Below are 20,361 nucleotides of genomic sequence, written 5' to 3' on the forward strand. Positions count from 1 at the left end.
TTGCTTGTTGCAGCCTTCAGTTGTCCTAAAAACTCAAAAGGTGTTTAGTTTGTCCAGTCTTGGCTACTGTAAAGAAACATGGCAGCCTCCGTAGAGAGGACCCGGGCTGGAAATATTGTGTGTCAGTGTTTCCTGTCTCATCATGTGATCTCAGACTGATTCCACGATGTGGACATCAGGGTCAGAAGTTTACTTCTCCATGACTGGATGTCATGCTGCAAAATCAATATGCATTGTGATCTTTATTCTGCTGTTAAATATTGGGGCTGGATGAGAAAACAATATCTATAAACATCACAAAGTAATTTTCATCAATAGAAATCAATTCATCAGTCGAACAAAAGTCCAACTTATACCTATGTATTGTCACCAAGGATTTTAAAGTTGGATAAACTGTGGGACTTGTGACATTTCATCTGCTCGACTCATTTCAACAAGCTCAGGGTCGATCACTGACCACTTCCTCCTCTGTCTCGTGTTGTAGCTTGTTTCTCCATTAGATTCATGCACATCAAGGAGGGGGCGGCTGTGGCTGAGAGGTAGAAGGTCGGCGGCTCGAATCCCAGCTCATGTGGAAATGTCCTTGGGCAAGATACTGAACCCAGAGTGGCCCCTCAAAGATGTTGAATTCACTGATTGGAAGTTGCTTTGAATGACATGTACTGTAATGCAACATCAATAACAGGCCTCTAAACACAACAATACACAAAATAGTAACTGCACAATAACAACTTTACAATGTTGGGACAAATTGTTTTGAATGTTTATTCAATAAATAATTTTCAGAAATACAGAGTTGCAAATGTGAATGTGTTGTAGAAACTAAAAAAAGGCACTTAAAAACAATGGTGACTGGTGTAACCTTTTTTTCTTTACAGAACAAAGATCGGGGGATCCTCCCCTCATCAGTGATCTTTAACACTATGTGACTTTTTTTTTTTATCCATTCCTATTTCTGTTCAATAAAAAATTGTTTGATCGAGGCACCGACAAATGGCCGAGTGGAACTACTCACATGTAAAAAAAAAAAAAAAAAAAAAAGAGAAACTGGTACCATTACTCAGTTCATGTTCTACAAATAAAAACAAGGCAATTCAATATAAGCTAAGTTAGTTAGCAAATAATAAGGCAGGTTTGCGTATTTGGCATCGCTGTGAAGAATTCAGGACCTGAGTTGGCTTTTAACTTGAGTAAAGAAAAACCTGGAGCCAAACAGAAACACGACTGTACACTGACGTCCCTTCAGCTAGAAAGGCAACGCAAGAAAATATCTTTTGGAGATAAAAGACACGATTCAATTGATTGTTCAGATGGAATAAGTCACTCAGACAAAACAATACTAACGCCTCCACAACCTGGTTCTGTGAATACATATATGGCTTTACACAGAACCCAAACACGTACTGTACACAATTCATTGCTGCCACACACGGCCGACTGGCGCTACATTTGAAGAGTTCAATCCAAAGAGACGGTTAATAAAAAAAGTGTGATATCTACTCGGTCAAAAGGATTAGAGACACAATAAAACCTTTGCTCGACTGATCGCCGCCAACTCGACACGCGTGCACGATAATTTGGAAAGGAACACTTCATTTGTTGCCCATCATCAACGTCCAATTAGACCCTCAACAAAACACTGATGGCTTGACGGTTCTATAAAAAAGGCACAGTTGGGCATTTCGTTACCTTGCCAGTACCGTGGCAGAGAAGAAAATCTGTTCACAACACTTTCTCTCTCGAGTTCTGCAGAAGCACAACATCAAATATAAAACCCCACATTTACACAGACTGTACACATTTCATACGATGCATAGAAAATAAACCAAGTTAGTAAAACAAACTGAAATAGTGGCAGAATGCATTGCTATCATTTTGGTGACTACAACATACAAACAAACAAAACAAACAAACAAACAGTGAGAGCGTTATAACCCCCCCCCCTTCACCCGGACCCATGTTTCTTCTCCATACAGTGTTGACACAGCCAAGGCAAAGCTCCATCATTTGCCCTCGTACTTTGGATTGACGACAGTTGTCACGGCACTTTTGTAGATCGGATTCTCGCCCTGAGAAAGAGAGAAACACAAGTGAGTGAGTTAAAATAGTTTTGAGGAATCGGAGTAACAAACCACAGCACTCGTCAAACCTTAGTGTTTCAGGGGCCTGAACTAAGAAGCAGGAGTTAATGAGGTAACTTCAGGATTAACCCGGAGTTTTCAGCGTTAAAGTGCTGGTCAATCAGGGTAAATCGCCATGGCAACGCTACATCCACACTAATATAGCAGCAGATTGTCTACTAGGTTGCTTAGTTACAGAAAATCCAATGATAAATAACTGGAATAATAGTTCCAGATAAAGATTAAAAACCTATCACCAGCCTAACCACTGACCAATCAGACCACTGGAAACCAGAATCATTGTTCTACAGGGTCCTGACGAGGACAGTTTACACTTAAGGGACAAATAATACAGAGCAGCAGATATTTTTGTAGATCAGTGGGATCAGTTTGCTGTTCCACTTTTCATGTGACTTCAGTTTATCAACCCTAAATACATATACATAATAAATATTGCTTTTACTCTCTTGTTCCGTCTTCGCAGTTCAGAACAACACGAGGAGTCTGATAATAATAATAATAATAATATGAAATAAAAACTCCCTGACGTCTTATAAGAAAAATTATCCCACACACGAATGTCCGGCTCAGTGAAGCCAGATAATGAGAAGATATGCTGGGTGTGTTGAACCTGTATCGTAGCACAGGCCTCAGGTTGTTGTGTCACCAACAGTTTCACAGTATAACGACAACGTGCATGTGACCACATCGCTCAACTTCCACACTACTGGCTTGAAGCAACAATTTGTTCAAACATGTTAGATGTGCTGAATGTACAATAAAACATTTTTTTTCCTTGTAAAGAAAATGCCAAGAAAAAAAAGGCAAACAACGCCACCTCTGGTTAAATGTGCTAATTTCACAACATGCTGTCGTCAAGTCAACCAAGGTTCAAAACCACACAGAGGAAGTTCATGCATCCAACAGGTGATACAAACTTTGACCTAAAGAGCAGCTGATTTATTCCCATAGCTGGGATTCTGGAACTGGTTAATAGGACTCTTGTAAATGGGGTTTCCTTGCTAATGTGGAGAAACAAAGAAAGAGGGAAGGTGAAAGGAAAAACAGATGAATTTGACATGAGCAGTGGATAGGACAGGAGTAACAGCCTGAGGAGAAATGCTCAGCACAGCAGGAAAGATTGAAAAGAAATTTCGTTAGAGTCCTTATTTACCTGTGTAATTTCTCCAACAGGCCAATAATGACATGTTCTGTTGTAAATATTGTGTTTTGAATTTCCTGTGATCTGATTCTTTAGATTTCATTTTCATTTAGAAAGAAAATCCACAGTGTCCCTGGTACGAGCAGGGAATAAAAACAATCTAATTCTTCTTAAAATAAATAAAACTTTATAAATCAACATTAAAAATAAAACAAAGTGAACAAAAAATATCCATCCCATCATAAACCATATGTCTGTGTTTATGTGGATTAAAGAGAGCAACTTGGGGAAGTAGCTGCTAACATCTATTTAAATAGTAAAGTCTATAAGTAGTTCCAACAAACACTACCTGTGGTGAAGGCCTGCTTCCTAAATTAAACCTTAACCTCTGCTCTTGTGACGAAAACAACAACAGCCGTGTAGCTTCCTCCAGTTGTCACCCAGCAGCCCTGCTCTGTCTCGGCTTCATTGCCTTTTATGGTTGTGCAGTTGTGTTGTGTGGACAGTGAGAGGCAGCACTGTCGGCCGAGGGAAGGCCGCTCCCTCAGTGAGACGAGACTAAACAGAACAGCAAGGAGCTCAGGTTGATCAAGGACAGAGAGCTGGAGATTCTGCCTGTTCGGTTTCCACAACTTTCTGGACGATTTACTTTTAACCAGCCATAAACACCAACACTGTGGTGCTCAATGAAGAACTGGAAAGTCTAAAAACAATTCTAACTCAATCCTTTTAAAACCCGAGAAGAGCCAGAGTATAATTTCCAGCAGCTGAAATAACACCAGTTAAGAGGAAGAGATTCAAACACTGAAAAAGAGTGAAGCCTGCACATGGAGGAGAGGAGCCGCCGTTTATTGCTTCGGGTGCGACTGACTCACCGTGTCCCACTTGGCGTTCATCTTCTCCTTCTCAAACTTGGCGAACTCTCGGCGGTCGTGGATGATCATGAGCAGTTTCCAGATGAGCAGCAGGGCGAGGCCGATCAGCACGATGCCCGCTACCACACCGGCCACGATGGGGATGATGTCAGGTCCCGATGGGCACTCTGAAAAAACACGGGAAACAAACGGGATGAAAATTAAATGTTAAAAATAGAAGCTCAGATAACAGATCGACTAGATAAATGTTATTTCCTGAGACATTAACAAAAGATTCTGATCATACCCAAGTTCTCCACCACGAAGACCTCCTTGGTGTCATTCCTGATGGCGTAGGTGTAGTAGAACCAGCAGTCGTTGGCATCTCGCTCTTTGCAGTGAGTCAGAGGGAAACTCTGGTCGGTGGGCTGTGGCAGCTTGTCGCGGTCCTTCACCTTCATCAGCTCGAAGTAGCTGCACTCCTGCTCACACGTGTCCTTCTTCTCACCGGCCTTAAAAGCTTTGCACTGCACGCAGTCTCTGGAGAAACGTGAACAGAGGGTGGATTAACTCTCTGAACTGGCAGATAGCAGAGAAACACAGGTCGAAACCCTGAGGCAGAAGCATACCCACGATTTTAGAACAACTTAAGTCTTGATACCAAAGACATCAAATCTCAACTGTTTTTTTTTGTAAAATTAAATGTTAAAGTCTCAACACAGCCTCAACACAACACTTTAACATTTCAGAATCTTAAATTTCCAAGAGTGAAGCCGTCTGACTCACTTGTGCTCAGCGCAGACCCCGGGGCAGGTGGGACAGATCTCGCAGGTCGGACCCTGGAATTTTGGATTGGTGCATCTGCAGCTGCCACATTCACAAACGCCGCGGCCGTTACAGACCTGCCCGTTCCTCGCCAGGCAGGTGGAGGTCTCCAGGGAGCAGTCGCAGGCACTGCCCGTGTAGTTGGCGTCGCAGATGCACTTCCTGCATTCACAGCGTCCATGTCCTGGTAGAACACGGGCAGAGGTTACCACAGAGCGCCAATACAACCGGTGTCAGGTGATATCATTTATACAACCCTCACCTCCACAGAGCTTGTTGTTGGAGCGATCACAGTTGAAGTTGTCACACTCGCAGTATTTCCCACTGTAAACCTCCGCTGGATTTTCCCGCTTCTTGCATTCGCAGGTGCCGCAGACACAGTCGCCATTGTTGCTGCAGATATCGGTGCCGTTGTCTTTGCGGCAGTTGGCGTCCAGGTCCTCTGTCCGCACTTCGTCTTTGCTGCACTCACAAAGACGCCCGATACGTCCCTCATTACACCTGAGACGGAGGACAGAAGTTTTCAGTTCATAACGTGCGACACCGACTTCGAACAATATGAGAAGAGAATAAATAAATAAGAACAAAATATGTAATGTCTTGTTAACAACAACTTCAAGGTAATACCGCTGGTCTGTACCGATGAGCGATTCTTTTTGGTGGCGACAGTAAAACAGAATCTCATTTCCTTTCCTAAATCATGTACTCAAAAAGATTTTCATTCAACTCATCAGATTTTAAGAGATGTTCAGTTGTAGCTGGAAACTGAAATCGGAGTTTCTTGAGACTCCGTCGTACATGTTCCTGCCTCCTTACTTACTTGCAGGCTCCACACTCGAAGGTCCCGTTACCCTCGTGGCACTTCTCACTTTTCGGTTCTCCGGCCGCGGCGCACTGACAGTCGCAGATGAAGTTCAGAACCACCTCCACCTCCTCAGTGAAGCCCAGCGGTTTGATTTTGATGACCTCAGAACGGCCATGTGACGGACACTTCTGGGATTCAATGGAAATCTTGAAAGACACCTGGAAACCAGAGGAGAGTTTATGGGGCCATTAAAGCTGACGAAGAGGCTGCTTTGAAGTTTACTGTTCGGTTTTCCAGACATGAATCAACTTATTAGCTTGTAAAGTGTTTCTCATTCCTTCAACTTTTTTAAATCTGTGTTTTGGCCCGGTTTGCTCTCAAATTGAAACAGTAGGTTCTAGGGCCTGACTGATAATATCCATGTCAATGTGTCTGTTTGCTGATACAGAATAAACAACGCAGAAAAGATGTGAATTCCTGATTGGATTTTTGATTAAAATAATATTCAATATCTCTGTAATTCTGTAAAAACCCAAGCCTCATCATCCTCGCCAAAATTGTATTTCATAAGCCGATTTATTGGTATCATATTTCCCTACCCCGAAAATCCATACTGGTCGAGCTCTACAAGTTTCCCTCAACCAGTGGGAGAAACCATTAACACCTCCCCTGTGCTACCTGGGTTCCACTTGACCTGAGATCCTTAAGAATTTTAATTTTGCTCTTTTTCCATTTGTTTAATTTTCATGCGTGTACACAAACTGCAGCCAAAACGCTGGTATTTACCTCATCTCCGATGGATATGTTAAAGCATTTCCTGCCATTCTCTCCCGTCCCCTCCACGCCGTTCTTACAGATGGACTTATAGGTCATGGACACCCCCTCTGGCAGCCGGCCGTTTTCCAGAATGACCTCAGATGACAAAGACTGTCCCAAAGACAAGAGAGAAAGAGATCCAGTGCTCACTCTTCAGTTTTGATTGACGGATTTATCCAAGGTGAATGTACACGAATTACAAACATGGGGAAGCAGAAATTCTGATTAAAACCACAAGTCATCCCTGAAAAGGTAGTGACTCACATTGTAAGCATCAATGATGAGTTTGATCACGTTGCTGGAGTTGGAGGACAGCGTTCCAACGGCTGATTTAGGAATCAGGTTTTTCAACTCCTGTAAGTGTCAAAGGTGAAAAGACAATGAACAAATAATAACGACGCACATCACTTATGACATAAATCAAATACAAGGTTTTTCAGTACAGTTTAGATAAAACAACGTTTACCTTGTAAACAGGCTGGAAATCCTGAGTGACAGCAAAGATGGTCTGAATGTTGTGGTCACTCAGTTTTTGGACCAAATGTGCGATGGAGGGGTAGTCCTGAAAAACACACACACACACAGACCACAGACACATTAGACCATGCAGTTCTTCTTTTATTCATATTTTTGTCTCTGGCAAGAGTCAACTCCTAACATCAATAATAAATTGAGACCATTAGTACGAGGATGAAACATTATGCGTGTTGAATAAATGATAAACTACATACGTAGTAGTGGCTCATGGTGTACATGTTGTTCTCCAGATGACACTTCCCATCATTGGGGAGGACGATGCCGCCCAGTTTGCCGTCTCCAGCGAAGTGGAAACCAGCGTCGGTGGAAAACACCAGCAGACGAGTCACGTTCCTCCAGCCGATATGCTCCTGGTAAGATGAAGACAAGAGTCTCCTCATTAGTTTTACTCATTCACATTACTATACTGATTGCTGACCCTTGATGCAAAAGCTAGAACACACATCAGGTCTCGCCCCGTCTTACCTCACAGACCGCCACCTGCATGATGGCGTCGAAGCCTCCCTCTGGAGAGTCCAGGTTTCCTGAGATCTGCTGCTGACTGACCAGCCGGTTGAACTCGTCTCCGTCGTTCGTCAGCTTCAGGACGTTCTTATAGCTGAAGGGGCTGGTGCAGTTCTGGTTCCCTGTGCAGGGGTTGATGAGCCTGGCTGGCGTGGTGCTGATGTAAGGCATGACCGTCTTCTCCACAAAGGAGCCGAAACCTAAAAGGGAGGAGAATTTCTCTCAGCTACTTTTCTCATGTTTATTGTCCCTTTAGTGAGTCGAGTTTTTACTCACCAATCCTGAAGTCGGTTGTGATCTCCTGCATTTCCCTCATCAGGTCAGTGCCGAGGTTCTTGACGTTTTCCAAATCGTCTTTCATGGAGAATGAAAGGTCCATAAGGTAGTACAGGTCGATGGGGTAGTCCTCAGCCCGCTTGAACTTCAAATCAAAAGTCTGAGGCTCACCTTGAGAACAGAAGATGATAATTAATTTACAGTAAAGCTTCTTTTCCACTGAAATGTTCCAGAGGGGACACATGCAAATATCTGAGTGAGTTGTTCTGGACATTTTCTGAAAAATCACTGGAAGGTTTAACAGTTTGAGACACTTCTTGTTGAACATTTACCAGATCTGAGTGTCAGTGTGAGTTTCTGTGGCTGGATCTGGGTGATCTGCTCAGGCTTCAGGTTCGCAGCCCCGTTCTTGCGGTCGGTGACCGGCCTGTCCGTGTTGATTTCGAAGCTTCCGCGTGGGTTCTCGATTGTGGTCACGTTGCACTTTCTCTTCTTCAGCGACTCCAGGTCATCGCAGCGGGCCGACTTGGATTCACCCACTGTGAGGAATTTCTGCAGAAGAGTAAAAGAGGTCATTGTGAGGATTATTTCAAGTAAAATTTATACTACAACTAATTTCATATGTAATATTTCTCAAGCTTTGTTAATGAGAACACAAAAATATATAATAATAAGTCATTTCCACGTGTGACGCATGTTCAGAAACATCTGGAGCGTTTCCATGGAATTTGTCTTGGTGGGACAGACATGAAGAAACTTGTTGACAAGTTGCACAGTATCTGAGAACATGCAACAGGAAGAACACGACTTTCCATAAAACAATAATTTGTTATTTTACAGACTCACTCAATTAAGATTTTGTAGAAAAACAAAAGATCTCTACTTTTGTGAAAGTTAAACTATGAAACTCACTGACCTCTGAGGGCATCATTACTGCAGATACAAGTTTACAGGATCTTTAACATGACTGAGTATCTTTTTCAACGAGGCCCCTGCAAAACGGATCAATTTGACATATTCTGTTTCGAACAGTCCGTTCTTTAGGCCGTTGTTTGTAAGCGGGGGGGATAAGGAGAAACAGATGACTGCCAGGCCTGAATAAGAATATAGATTAGATGCACATGATATCCCACAAGGCAAAGTGGAGGAGAACTTGAGACAATGAACTCAGTCAAAACTAAAATGATTCTTTGACCCAGTTCTTTCAAAACCCCATGATTCACAAAGACTATTTTTTTTAAATCACCCCTGCAAACTGACAGAAAACATCAGATCAGATTTATATAAAACTTTAAAAACCACGGAAAGAGAAGAGTCATTGTTGTGAGGAACCCAGAGTTCACAGGGGGAGTAAATAATGTAGATAACATGAGGTGACAGACAGATTGAGTCAGATTAGTGCGACTGTTCCCCGGTCTCGTTTACACTCTTGCAGACGTTTTCTTTCCCCTTTTAAATAATTTGGCGTCCGAAGAATGTCCACACACACAATATTCTGGACATTTTCGGGAGGAAACAGTTTGAGATCATGTTCAGGACAAACGAAAAACACAAAAAATAACAACAGCCATGGCTGACACCTGCACAGAGGTATAACAATCATATTCTGTCAAATATAAATCATAGTATCTTTGGATTATTTGTTTAAAATCAATCAAACTGTGACTCTATTCTGTCGTACACATATTTTTAAAAATATTATTAAATGTATTAGTGTTATTTATTGAACTTTGTACACTTATGACCAGCTTTGTGCATGGGACAATGCTCCCAAACAAACCACAGAGGAAACCGACCGTGCAACATTCATTGTTTAAGATCTTAAAGATAATTTTTCGTTCATGCGATAAAATAGTTGAGAGGCAGCTTCAGGGATTCAACTCACCACATCGGAGCACCATCCACACATCTCGGCCACCTGAATGCATTCCCCACATGACTGGGCGTTTGCTTTGATGCATATGCTTCCCTCTGAAAGAGACGGCACAAGATGACGAAACAGAAAATTTCCATTTGTTCACTAAGCAAAACCAGCCAAGGTTTTTTTCGCAAAACAAAACACAACCTCTTTCCAGCGAAGAGTCATGCTGAGAAAAGCTCGAGGCAGCTCACCAACAGATGACTTCACCTCGTAAAAAAATAAATCAATAAAAAAGGACTCCCACCATTAACCAACTGGTCCCACAGTCTTAAAACCACGGATTAAGAAATGTAACATTTGAAGAAGAAAAAAGAAGAAGAAAGCAAGTTGTAGCTTTTATCACTGTTTTGCATTTTAGTCTTAAAACCACAGGCTTGTCTAAAAAAAAAAAAAGGTGTTCAATATCTAACAAATAAAAAGCCAAAGCATGCTGAATCAGCACAATTTAACAAATAACAGTACAGTCAGTGTATTGCACTCGCAGAGCTGAAAGATGCTACTGTATGAATTAGCTGATGTCTAATATTTAAGATAAGGAGAATAATCCAAACAGATTAATGTCTGTGTTCTTACCTTGCTGTGCCCAGCTGCTGCAGAGGACGGCTGATAAAGACGCTATTAACAGTAACCGCAAATCCATCTGTAACGAGAAAAATATAAAGATATAAAGCGCGACACGTTTTTTTAAAAAGGCACATACGTGTGTTTAGAAAAATGTGAGCGCCTGCAAAGATGATGTGGGACAGTCAAGATGGTCAGTGGAGTAACGTAGCCCAAAAAAGTTTGCGTAACAATCAGGCATTTTGTTGTTGTTGCAGAATAATGTGGTCACACAACCAACGTGTGTGCAAACAGAGAAGAGAAGGTTTTTTTTTTTAAATGAGTTTGATGGTTGAGTGAGTGTGAATAAGGAGAAAGTTTCCTCTTTCACTCCCTGAACGAGTGGGTTCGATCTCCTGTGAGAAGAACTGAGTCACAGCTTCAACTGTCAGAATCAGCTCCAGCAAGTTGAAGAGTGAAGGTGGGACGATGCAGTCAAGAGATTGATCGCCTTTGTTTTTTCTCAACATGAAAACCACTTAATCGCTCAGACACTGAGCCTAACAGAATAATAATCACACGAGGCTGCAGAGGGCGCTGTTGCTAAGTAAAAGTTACAGTGTTGTTTTAAAACCGTCTTTTCAAACTTGGTTTTCGATCCAGTGTTTTCATTTTACTTGGGAATAGAAATATGCCCTTTAGGTTGGTCACATTAAGTTAGTCCACAGTTTGTGAGGCTGTGTTTTCAAAGTATACAATTAACACAACCATTCCCTCTTTAAAAAGTTCTCACGGTTTGGAAAGTCTCAAAAAAAACGATTTCTCTCGGAGATGAAATGACCCAGTTACCACAGCAGTGTGGTGGACTTTTATTCCATATTGGTCCAGATTGGTCCACACTAAGCCAGCACCATCTGGCCGTTCATCAACACCTCTACCAACAACTATTGTTACTCCATACTTTCTCACTGTTGTTTCCTGCAGGCTGATGTAGAATGTTGCTCATTATCTCAAAAAAGCTTATCAGTAAATAATCGATAAGAGACGGAAGGGAACAGATACTGGAGAATAAAAATGTTGCGTAAGTCAATTTACACTTGAGGTGTTTAGTCTGAACCAGCATTACTCATAATGAGTCTAACAGCAAACATGTAATGATTTTAACAGCGCAGCAGGAGCAGCTTTGATTTAATGGTATGGAATTTTATAACCAGGAAGGAATGACTGTGGTTCACTGAGCAGTCCGACGATACCTCTTCACCACACTGAGCTGAGCTGCTGAGGATTAACAACCCAGACGTAACATAAGAAAACAGAGCTACAAAAATATAACAAACCAAAAGTGCAGATTGTTGGTGTGTGACGGCAGCTTGGAAACACTTTTCAAACGGGTTGCGTGCAGTGAAAACCTCGAGCCGGGGCCTCAGCTCCATGGAAGAGGAGAGGTAAAGTAGGTGTGTTCCCGTGAATGTGTGTGTTCCCATATTTGGTCAGGCTGTCTCCAGTCTCCTCCTGAAACGCTGCCATTCCCCTGAGCTCCAGTGACACACTGTCTGCCCAGACCTCAAACTTAGAAACTCAAGAGCAACTTTCTCAGAGATTTGCCCCAGTAAGATGCAAAGAGGAAACCAGGCAGTGTTGACAGCAGCTAAGTCACCAGCTGTGTCAGAAAACACAATATGAACACAAGAGAGGGATATTTTGAGGGTTAATTATCTGTTGCAGAAGTGAAACCAGTGGTTTTTCAGCAGATGCTCAGTGAGAAGGTGTAAGATGTTTGCTGCAGTACAGTGTGGGTCGGAGGGCACAGGCATCAAACACCCACATCCTGTGAAATGGAGCACAACGACCAATTTAGATGCAAGTTTCACACAAGTGGTTCAGTGATAGTTATATCGATAGTAACCATATATTTGTGCTGAAACCTCAAAGAAAAACCCTTTGATTAACACTAAATATGCCAGACTGGACGACTCAGAGAATAGTGGGGGGGGAGAAGAAAAACACGTAACACAGAAACAGCACATTGTGATTTTTATTTAACTTTTTAAGTCTGGCCAGGGACAACAAATGTAATTTACTTATAAATCATCATGTCTGCTGATGAATAGACACGGCCCCCCCTTTATAAAAATACTTCCTACTTAAAAAACGGAAACAGACAAGAACTTGTGGCGACACGGAAACCGTTCAACACACAACATACCCAGCAAGATGGTTAACACAATTCAAACCAAAACCAACTGGAAAGACTTTTCTACCCAATGGAGGCTCCTCCCCCACATTCCTGGAGTCCAGCATTGTTTACTGCTGCCGGGCTCGTCCTGCACCGAGCTGCAAATTGCAGCAAGCTGACAGATGGACGGGTGTTTGGGATCTCCGGTGGCTGAGTGCCACATAATGACATTAGGCGGAGGCCCTGGCATTTCTGATAGAGATCCTAGTGCATGATAACTTTGAAAAGAAGTTTGCTTGTTGTGCTTACTCACATAGTGTCTTAAGATTGAATCCATTGTATTTAAATATCTACATCTCCTCCTTTGTTGATGGCACAAATTTAAAAAGAACTTGAAAGACACTAAGAGTGTGTATACCCCTGATGAAACCACATTTAAATTTAATAGATCTGGATTTTTGTTTGCATCTGCACCAAATCACACACACTCTCAAATTCCAGGTTGCCAAAAATGTCAGATTTTTTCATCAAGATCCGTGAATCATTCTTGAGAAATTAAAGAAAATGTTGAAAAACACCCTATTGCACAATGTTCGAGAAAGTGAAGAAATATGTACGCAGTCGTACTAACAAATGCAGACAAAATCATAACCTCGGGATGATGTGTTTTAACAAGAGCTCGACTGATTTATCTGTTGGTTGACATGAGACTTTCAGACATACTGGTATCTGCTTGCTGGTATGAACATTTTTATTTTACTGTATAAACATTGCAGAAAAGATTGTTTACATTTTATGTAAAATAAAGTTTATTTTCTTAATTCAACTTCTATATATATTCAGTTATTTTTATGTCTTCTTTTTATTTATAGTCATTTATAATAATATGGATAAACTAAAATATCAAACCTCAACTACATTTCTTTGTCATAAAGGTTCAATAATGATATCTTAGGACCTTTTCCTTTTTCAAATACACATCAGCCGACATAACAGTCCCTATATATAAATCCATATCTGTCTGGCTCTAATATTAACTGAAGTCATATCATCTGTACATCTCATGATGAGTCAACCTGAAATTGTCACTGTCTCAACAGCAACTCAGAGCTATAGTGAGAGTCTGGCCGTTGGCGAAGACGTCACTGTGTCAACGGAAATGGCGGGACCACAGCTGATAAGAGCTGAGAGCCACGCCGTGAGGACACTGAATCATAATGCACAGTGGTAATACTGCTCCTTACGACTGTGACACGATACAGGAAGGTCTAACGTGTGTGTGTGGAACTCAGAGAAAGTTTGACTCAGTTAAAAAGCATAGCTAACTGTGTTTAACACAAACTCAAGTGTTTCTAATCAACTGGATAGAAAATTCCTGAAGGAACTCTCCGGAGCAAATGACTCGGACCTTTGAGTTATTAAATACAGCCCCTGCAGAAGATTTCAGCAACATGCCACGACTCCTGTACATGTCTGAAAGCAGCGCAAGTGGCAGATGATACTGAACCACTCAGTGTAGGTGAGAAGATGTGTTAACAAACTTTTCTTAAACAGTGTCACGCTCCACTCATCCACATTTTTAACCCCCCTACAATATCGTCAAGCAGAAACTATGGACTGAGTCTTTGCGATGACAGACCCGAGAGCTTAATATTTAGATTAACGGGAGTAAACTATCGATTCATGACTTTGTATGGTCAGACAGTAGAAGCCGGAGCCGGCACATGCTTTGTGTTCCCGGTGGTGGATATTAACGCCACAGTTTTTCATTTACAGTCCAGCCTCTGTTGACAGTAACCAGAGCAGCTCGTTCCAATGAGAGTACAGTAACCGAGACCCCGGTTTTTCCAGGCATTTCTCAAGTATGGATGTGTGATTATATAGGAACACAGAGCAAGGTCTTGGTGGATGAGACTGTATTTCCTCTCCAGACTTCCAGTCTTGTCAAATCAGTCCTTGTGGCATGGTTTGGAAATCTGAATATGACGTACAGGAATGAGCTTGGCCGGCAAAGTTATGGGAGTTAGCGGTTAGACGGATTCGTACAAATGATATTAAATGAGTTTGGGCTGGAATCAGTCCCGTCGGCTGGGCCACCTACTTGATGTCTTACACTGCATGTGCCTGTAATCATGGAAAACATTGCGTTGCATTGTCTGTACCAGGATGTACATGTTGCCAACTTTAGCTAATCATTCTCTCGCTGAATAGTGATCATCTGTCAGGTGTTTGCTGTTAATTTTGTATTTATGATGGTTTGTATGTGTCTGCAAACACTTCCTGTTTGCAAGCTATATATAAACTAATACAACAGCCAAGTTTTCCACATAGGCAGTGGGAGTTATGCTCAGTCCCTGACAAGTGTTTTATACAGAATCTCTTCAAACAGCTGCTGTGGAGAAGCCGTGTGTAACTCAGCTCCGCTCAGTGCTGCCATCGGGCTCAGACAGGTCAGTGGCACTTTGATTCAACCTGCAGCCTGAAAACTCGCCTCAGGGGCCACAGTCACGCTGTCTCATGTAAATGCACAGACAGCATTCTTCTGCTCTGTCCTACAAAGAATCGACACCGTGCACGAGACCTCCGCAGACTCCACAGTGGAAATACTGTGGTGAACGAGAGACGCATGACAAACATAACTTCTGATAAAAAATACGATGTCAATCACAGGTAGATTTACACATATCAAGAATGTGTATAAAGGAGGATTTTGATTAAGAGTTCAGCGATATAACTACTTACTAGAGATATATAAATATATATACATACATACATACAAGAAAATAGACTGGGGTTCCTTTAAAGAAATATGCTCTTTAGCCTTACGTCATTTGAGTGATCTGCTGCGTACAGTCATGTTTATTCTTTCTGGCTTTTCCCAAGTCACAGAATCAGCTTGAGTCAAACTTAAAAACAGGAGGTGACCATGAGGGCTTTGACTCAGACCCTGCATCTGTGTGTCACCACTGCTTCCTTGTTTACCTCCTCCTCTGCCCACTAATGGTGTTACAGTGCTTTATCTGCCGACATATAAGATGTCTGAGCAAAGTCTGGTTCAGGAGACTTCCTCTTGGTGGGGCCACCAGACATTCTGTTATCAGCAAAATAAGGTATATTGGGTTTTTATGTCAGTTAGATTTAGTCTACCACAAAACTGCAATCCACTGGGAGTGGCAAAGAAACTAGGTGTCATTAACTGGTGGTCTGTGGGTGCAGATGCAGTTAATGTGTGGATGTCACTCAAGAGAAAGAATTGAATTATCTGAATAAGAGTAAAATATGTTTATAAGCTTTGCAGAGTGTCAGACTTTCCTCTGTGACGTGTTGCTGTAACTCAGAGCTTTTAAAAAGTGTTGTCTAAAGGTGGAGCGGAGCACATCTGTGAATGTTTAGACTGTGGATGATATGAGTTTATGGTTTATGTGTAGATGTCATAAGAACATGGAGGTTCGGTTTTAAGAGGTCGGATGTCTTTACAGAATTGACATTTTAAACATTGTTTTGACAAAGCACAGACGTATCGATCTATAAAATCTTGTGATTATTGAATTTTAGTCTTTTTAAACCTGTGTAGAAACCCTGTTACAGCCGGTAACAAATCACAATGCAAACCTCAGGAGTACAATATTTATTTCTAATGATCTAACAGCGATATGAGCAAAAGACATGTAGTCAGATTTATGTTTTGTCTGTCACATTCAAATTATAAATGTTGCACAACTATGTCAAGAATGTTTGTGAGAAACATGAAGTGAAAGGTTGTGTGCAACACAAGTCAGCATTGTTCATGCTGGGTGGGTCATCTGTTAGTCCAAAGTGAGGTGCCCATCCCCCCCCCCTCACACCCAGCTCTGTTTGCCACCCGGGCGACCAGCCGGCCCCCCCACCTGCTGCTGAAAGTCACAGTCGGCTCTCAGTCCATTAAGTCCCCAAACAACTCAGCACGACTCTGCAGCCATTTTGTTGATTAAACCACACCCAGACATCACTTTTCTCCCCCAACTGAAGGATCAGGAGGAAGATCTCACTTCCTACAGCAAGCGAAGCTTGTTAAATGGAAACCCAACGTACAAACAGGAACACTTCATTCATCCAGCCCAACATCTGCCATGTGGCTTCATACTGAAGGCCTGTCAAGCTAGAGGAGTTTTAACAGGTGACGTCTTTGGGGTTTTGAGACAAAGCATCGAAAAGGAATGTGTTCAATCTGGTTGACAGTTTGAACGTCTGGCATTAATAAAGCACCTTTAGAAAACAAAACTGCGGAGTACTTTAACAAAAACGATAGAATTTATAATAAAACAAACTTAAGATGACTCCTTGCAGGGAGTCCCACAGCTGAGTAGCTGGTGTAGATGAAGGTTTCTAGAAAGAGTTAAATCCAGGCTGTTTTATTTGAAGTTGTTGAATGAACTGAAAGACCTGTTTGGAGTTTGGCTATCATGTGGAGGAGATCCTGATCCTCCAGGCCTCCTCAGAGAGATGAGATAATGCATTCCAGCTTCACTAGCTCCATAAGATGTCGTGGAAAAACTACGTCACTGAAATATTTGGTGCTTTTTCCACTTCTCTGACTTGAACTTGAGTTTACACGGTCAGTTTGATGTAAACTAAAAAGCCACCGTACAGCATCTGCTCAGCACCAGACAGCAGAAAGACTCAGAGAGTAGCTGCAGCATTTAGCAGCTCAAGAGACAAATCTTTCCCTCAGGAGCTGGTTGAGACCAAACACACCGACAACATGCATGGCCCATTGTAAAAAGAGTTTGTTATGAAACATCATTAAATCAATGAATAACTCCTTGAGATATTGGTCTAAATATTAATTTTAAAAAACACCATATCTCACAATGTTAAATAAGAAGTTCAAGTTCTTTCTTGGGCCATGTCCTGACACGGGCAATAACACAACCTCCTAGGTGGAGGCAATAATAATAATAATAATAATAATAATAATAATAATAATAATAATAATAATAATAATAAGTACTTGCAGGTTTAAATCTATGTTGTGAAGCATCCTCTCAGGCAGTTTGAAACTTCCCATGTCTCTGCCGTGACTTCTCAACATTTTACCACTGGCTCAGACCTCCAAACAAGGAATATGGTGACAATTATTTTAAAAGTATGATCACATACCCTGCAAACATACTCCACTCCCACAAGCTACATCCGACTATCCCTGGAAGAGTCGTCATCCATGACTCATTTCTGGCGAGCTGGGGGTAAAGGCCTGGTGTTGAGCAACGCAGAATGACCCTTTAAACTGCCCCAGACACTCCTTGCTCCTGGACAAGTCAAGCTGTGTTTAAACAAAACAATGTAACTAAGGGAAGTGACTCAGTGAACTACAGGGAGCTGCTGTAGCCTACAGACACGTCTGTTCTAAAGTAAATTCCCAGGCCTGGTGTATATTGTCTGTATCTATGTTATGTGTACATGCTGTGCAAGATCAGAAACACATGGTTTTAACACCTCGATACGGGGCTGTTGCTATGTCATTACGATGCTGTCTGAAAGCCGGGCCAGTAATTACCCCAAAACATTTTATTCCCATGTCACTAAATAAGGTCTTGCAGCAAGAACTCGGGAAGCAAAGATTACAAGTTAAACTCAGTCCCGAGCCTCACCAGGGAGGAGAGAGAAAAAACAACCCCCCCAGGCTACGATTCCTTTACAGGAAGTGAACGAGGCAGACGAGACCAATCTTGTCCAACTACTGCAGAGTCAACAGTCCTGAGTCGGAGCTGCGGGCAAGGCTGAACAAGAGGCTTTCGACTCTGGTTAACCAATCTGGGCTGCTTAAAGACGCCTTAGTGCGTCTGTATCTCCAGCCACAGTTTACACAGTCCACAATGTAGTCTGACCAGACTGGGGTCCAGCTGTGGTCTGTCACAGGATATCCGTTACATGTTTGACTACACTCAGATGTTTACGGCTGAGGTTTTCTTTCCCTTGTGTATAATCTGCCCGGAGGTGAGAATCTTCACAAGTTATACTCAGTCCACCTTTCAGATGTGAAAGAGTCGTCTTTGGCAAATGGACCCAAAAGTTTTCCCAAGCGGGTCCAGACAAGTAAAGAATCCAGATTAATGATTTTGAAATCATTCGTCATAGGCGATGAGGCAACCACACCAAGGGTTAGCTTCAAGTACAAAATAAGAGCACCAACACAATAAAAAACATTTTAAGATCCTTAACAGAATATCAGGATGGGACTTGGGATTATTTCCGTTATCGACAAGCCAACCAAATATTTTCTCCTTTCACTGTTTTACAGATTCAACGTGTGAAAGTAGTTTTTTTTATTTGAATCCTCATCATCCCAACGCGATTTGAAGAGTTTCACTCAATTATCACGCGTGACAAAGAAAAGCATCAACCCAACAAGTTCCTTTGAATCAAAGCCACTCAGAAAAGTCTCAACAAGTTGTTTGTTTAAGCTGCATTCAAAGTTTAGTTTTAAAGTCCGACGTGTGAAGTTTAACCTAGTTTAGTAAGAAACGAGTTGAACTAGAGATCCCGAGCTGGTGAATCACAGGTTATATCCACTCATGGCCTCTCCGGTCCTACAAAGCGACCACTGGGGCCTAGTTTCTCCACCAAAGCCCAAACCCGACTCACCGAAGGGGGACTAGTTAGATTAGAAACCAACATTTAACTTGACGTGTTGTTAGAAACAGACCCGCGGGACGTCACGGGGGCCGAGACTAAGTTAACTGTCTTTTAGCCGTTAGCTGGTTATCGTTAACCCACACCCAAAGTTTAGCCCCCGAGGAGGAGGCACGGCAGCTTCCCCCCCCCCCCTTTACATCGACTTAACTCGGGTAAAACATGGCAGACCGGGTTAAACGCGGGTTAAAACACCGTCACCCACCTTGTGTCGACGCTTTAACGTGGTTTCCTCGATGGTTCAGAGCAACATTAGCCCCAGAAAAGTGACTTCTTCAGCGGGGACGCTCACCGAGGACGAGCGAGGAGAGGGTCCGCTTTGTTTCCGCCAGGGACCGCACCGCCGCGACGAGCCGGCCGATGGACGCACGGGTGGGCTGCGGGGGCTGGGAGTTAACCCGGGTACATGTGGGTTATGTTCAAAGTTAGACAAGGGCCAGACAGTCCGCGGCTCAGTCCCAACGCGTTACAGACGTGTCGGCTCCTTTCTCTGGGTTTCTTCTCCCGTTAGAGCCCCGCTTCAACAAACCCCTGTTCTCCCGTTAACCCCGCCTCCGCAGGAGGAGCCGCGGCGCGTAGGGGGCGAAGGAACAAGCACACCGGTGAGCGGTGAACTCACTGTCACCTCGGATGTGGTGACAAGCCTCAGATCGCACGTGAACACACAAAGTATTGACGTTTTAACACAATTACACACACGTGTCTACACAAGTAACCTCTGTGACACATTCACCAGGCAGCTTTAATCTAGGTGCAGTTAGTTTTGGTGCGTGCCTGCGTGCTGGAAATGAACCTAAGCTTAACATTAACTCATATTTAAGAAAAGGTTTCAGGTAGTTTAATTGAGTGTTTCAGATTTAAATGTTTATTAGAAACATACAATCACTACACATATAATGTCACTCAGATGGCATACGGATGTGGACCACTTCTGGCGATGATGTAGCATCCCTGGCCTTCTTGTGGCCCGGACCAAATGCACCTGAGCTTAAAGTGGCCCAGTTGTTTTTTCATCAAGATCCATAATCTTGTGTTTGAGAAAATGGTGAAAATCTACAGGATCTCCCCTGACCTGCACCATATCCCTCCATCAGGTTTCGTGGAAATCCATTTTGTGTGATCCGGCACAAAAACAAACAAACGGACAAGGAGG

At 42.5% G+C, this 20,361-nt stretch overlaps 1 protein-coding gene across 3 annotated transcripts; it reads right to left on the reverse strand.

Annotated features, from left to right (window-relative positions):
* Nucleotides 1-744: 744 nt before the first annotated feature.
* LOC117777730 (integrin beta-1-like) lies at nucleotides 745-19,857 on the reverse strand. Of its 3 annotated transcripts, none has more exons than XM_034612622.1 (17): nucleotides 19,414-19,759; nucleotides 10,394-10,460; nucleotides 9,785-9,870; nucleotides 8,232-8,451; nucleotides 7,900-8,070; nucleotides 7,585-7,823; nucleotides 7,314-7,469; nucleotides 7,049-7,144; nucleotides 6,847-6,936; nucleotides 6,553-6,693; nucleotides 5,782-5,984; nucleotides 5,224-5,462; nucleotides 4,923-5,145; nucleotides 4,444-4,676; nucleotides 4,158-4,324; nucleotides 3,059-3,142; nucleotides 745-2,069 (listed from the first exon to the last, which is right to left on the reverse strand). In XM_034612622.1, exons 2-16 carry the CDS (start codon nucleotides 10,458-10,460, stop codon nucleotides 3,065-3,067), a joined length of 2,409 nt encoding a protein of 802 aa, XP_034468513.1. In that variant the 5' UTR covers nucleotides 19,414-19,759; the 3' UTR covers nucleotides 745-2,069; nucleotides 3,059-3,064. The 3 variants fall into 3 exon arrangements, with proteins under 3 accessions (XP_034468513.1, XP_034468514.1, XP_034468515.1); XM_034612623.1 differs by having other exon boundaries at nucleotides 3,065-3,142; nucleotides 19,414-19,758; XM_034612624.1 differs by lacking the exon at nucleotides 3,059-3,142 and having other exon boundaries at nucleotides 19,414-19,857.
* Nucleotides 19,858-20,361: the final 504 nt, after the last annotated feature.

Source organism: Hippoglossus hippoglossus, chromosome 17 (genome assembly GCF_009819705.1).
Source record: "Hippoglossus hippoglossus isolate fHipHip1 chromosome 17, fHipHip1.pri, whole genome shotgun sequence".
Lineage (NCBI taxonomy): Eukaryota > Metazoa > Chordata > Actinopteri > Pleuronectiformes > Pleuronectidae > Hippoglossus > Hippoglossus hippoglossus.

Excerpts from the sequence above, each read along its gene's own strand:
- LOC117777730 (XM_034612622.1), bottom strand. The coding sequence starts at position 10,460 with ATGGATTTGCGGTTACTGTTAATAGCGTCTTTATCAGCCGTCCTCTGC. Across the intron at positions 6,937-7,048 it reads ATTTCCAGCCTGTTTACAAG|GAGTTGAAAAACCTGATTCC; the intron begins GTAAACGTTGTT and ends TGACACTTACAG. Across the intron at positions 4,677-4,922 it reads GGGGTCTGCGCTGAGCACAA|AGACTGCGTGCAGTGCAAAG; the intron begins GTGAGTCAGACG and ends ACGTTTCTCCAG.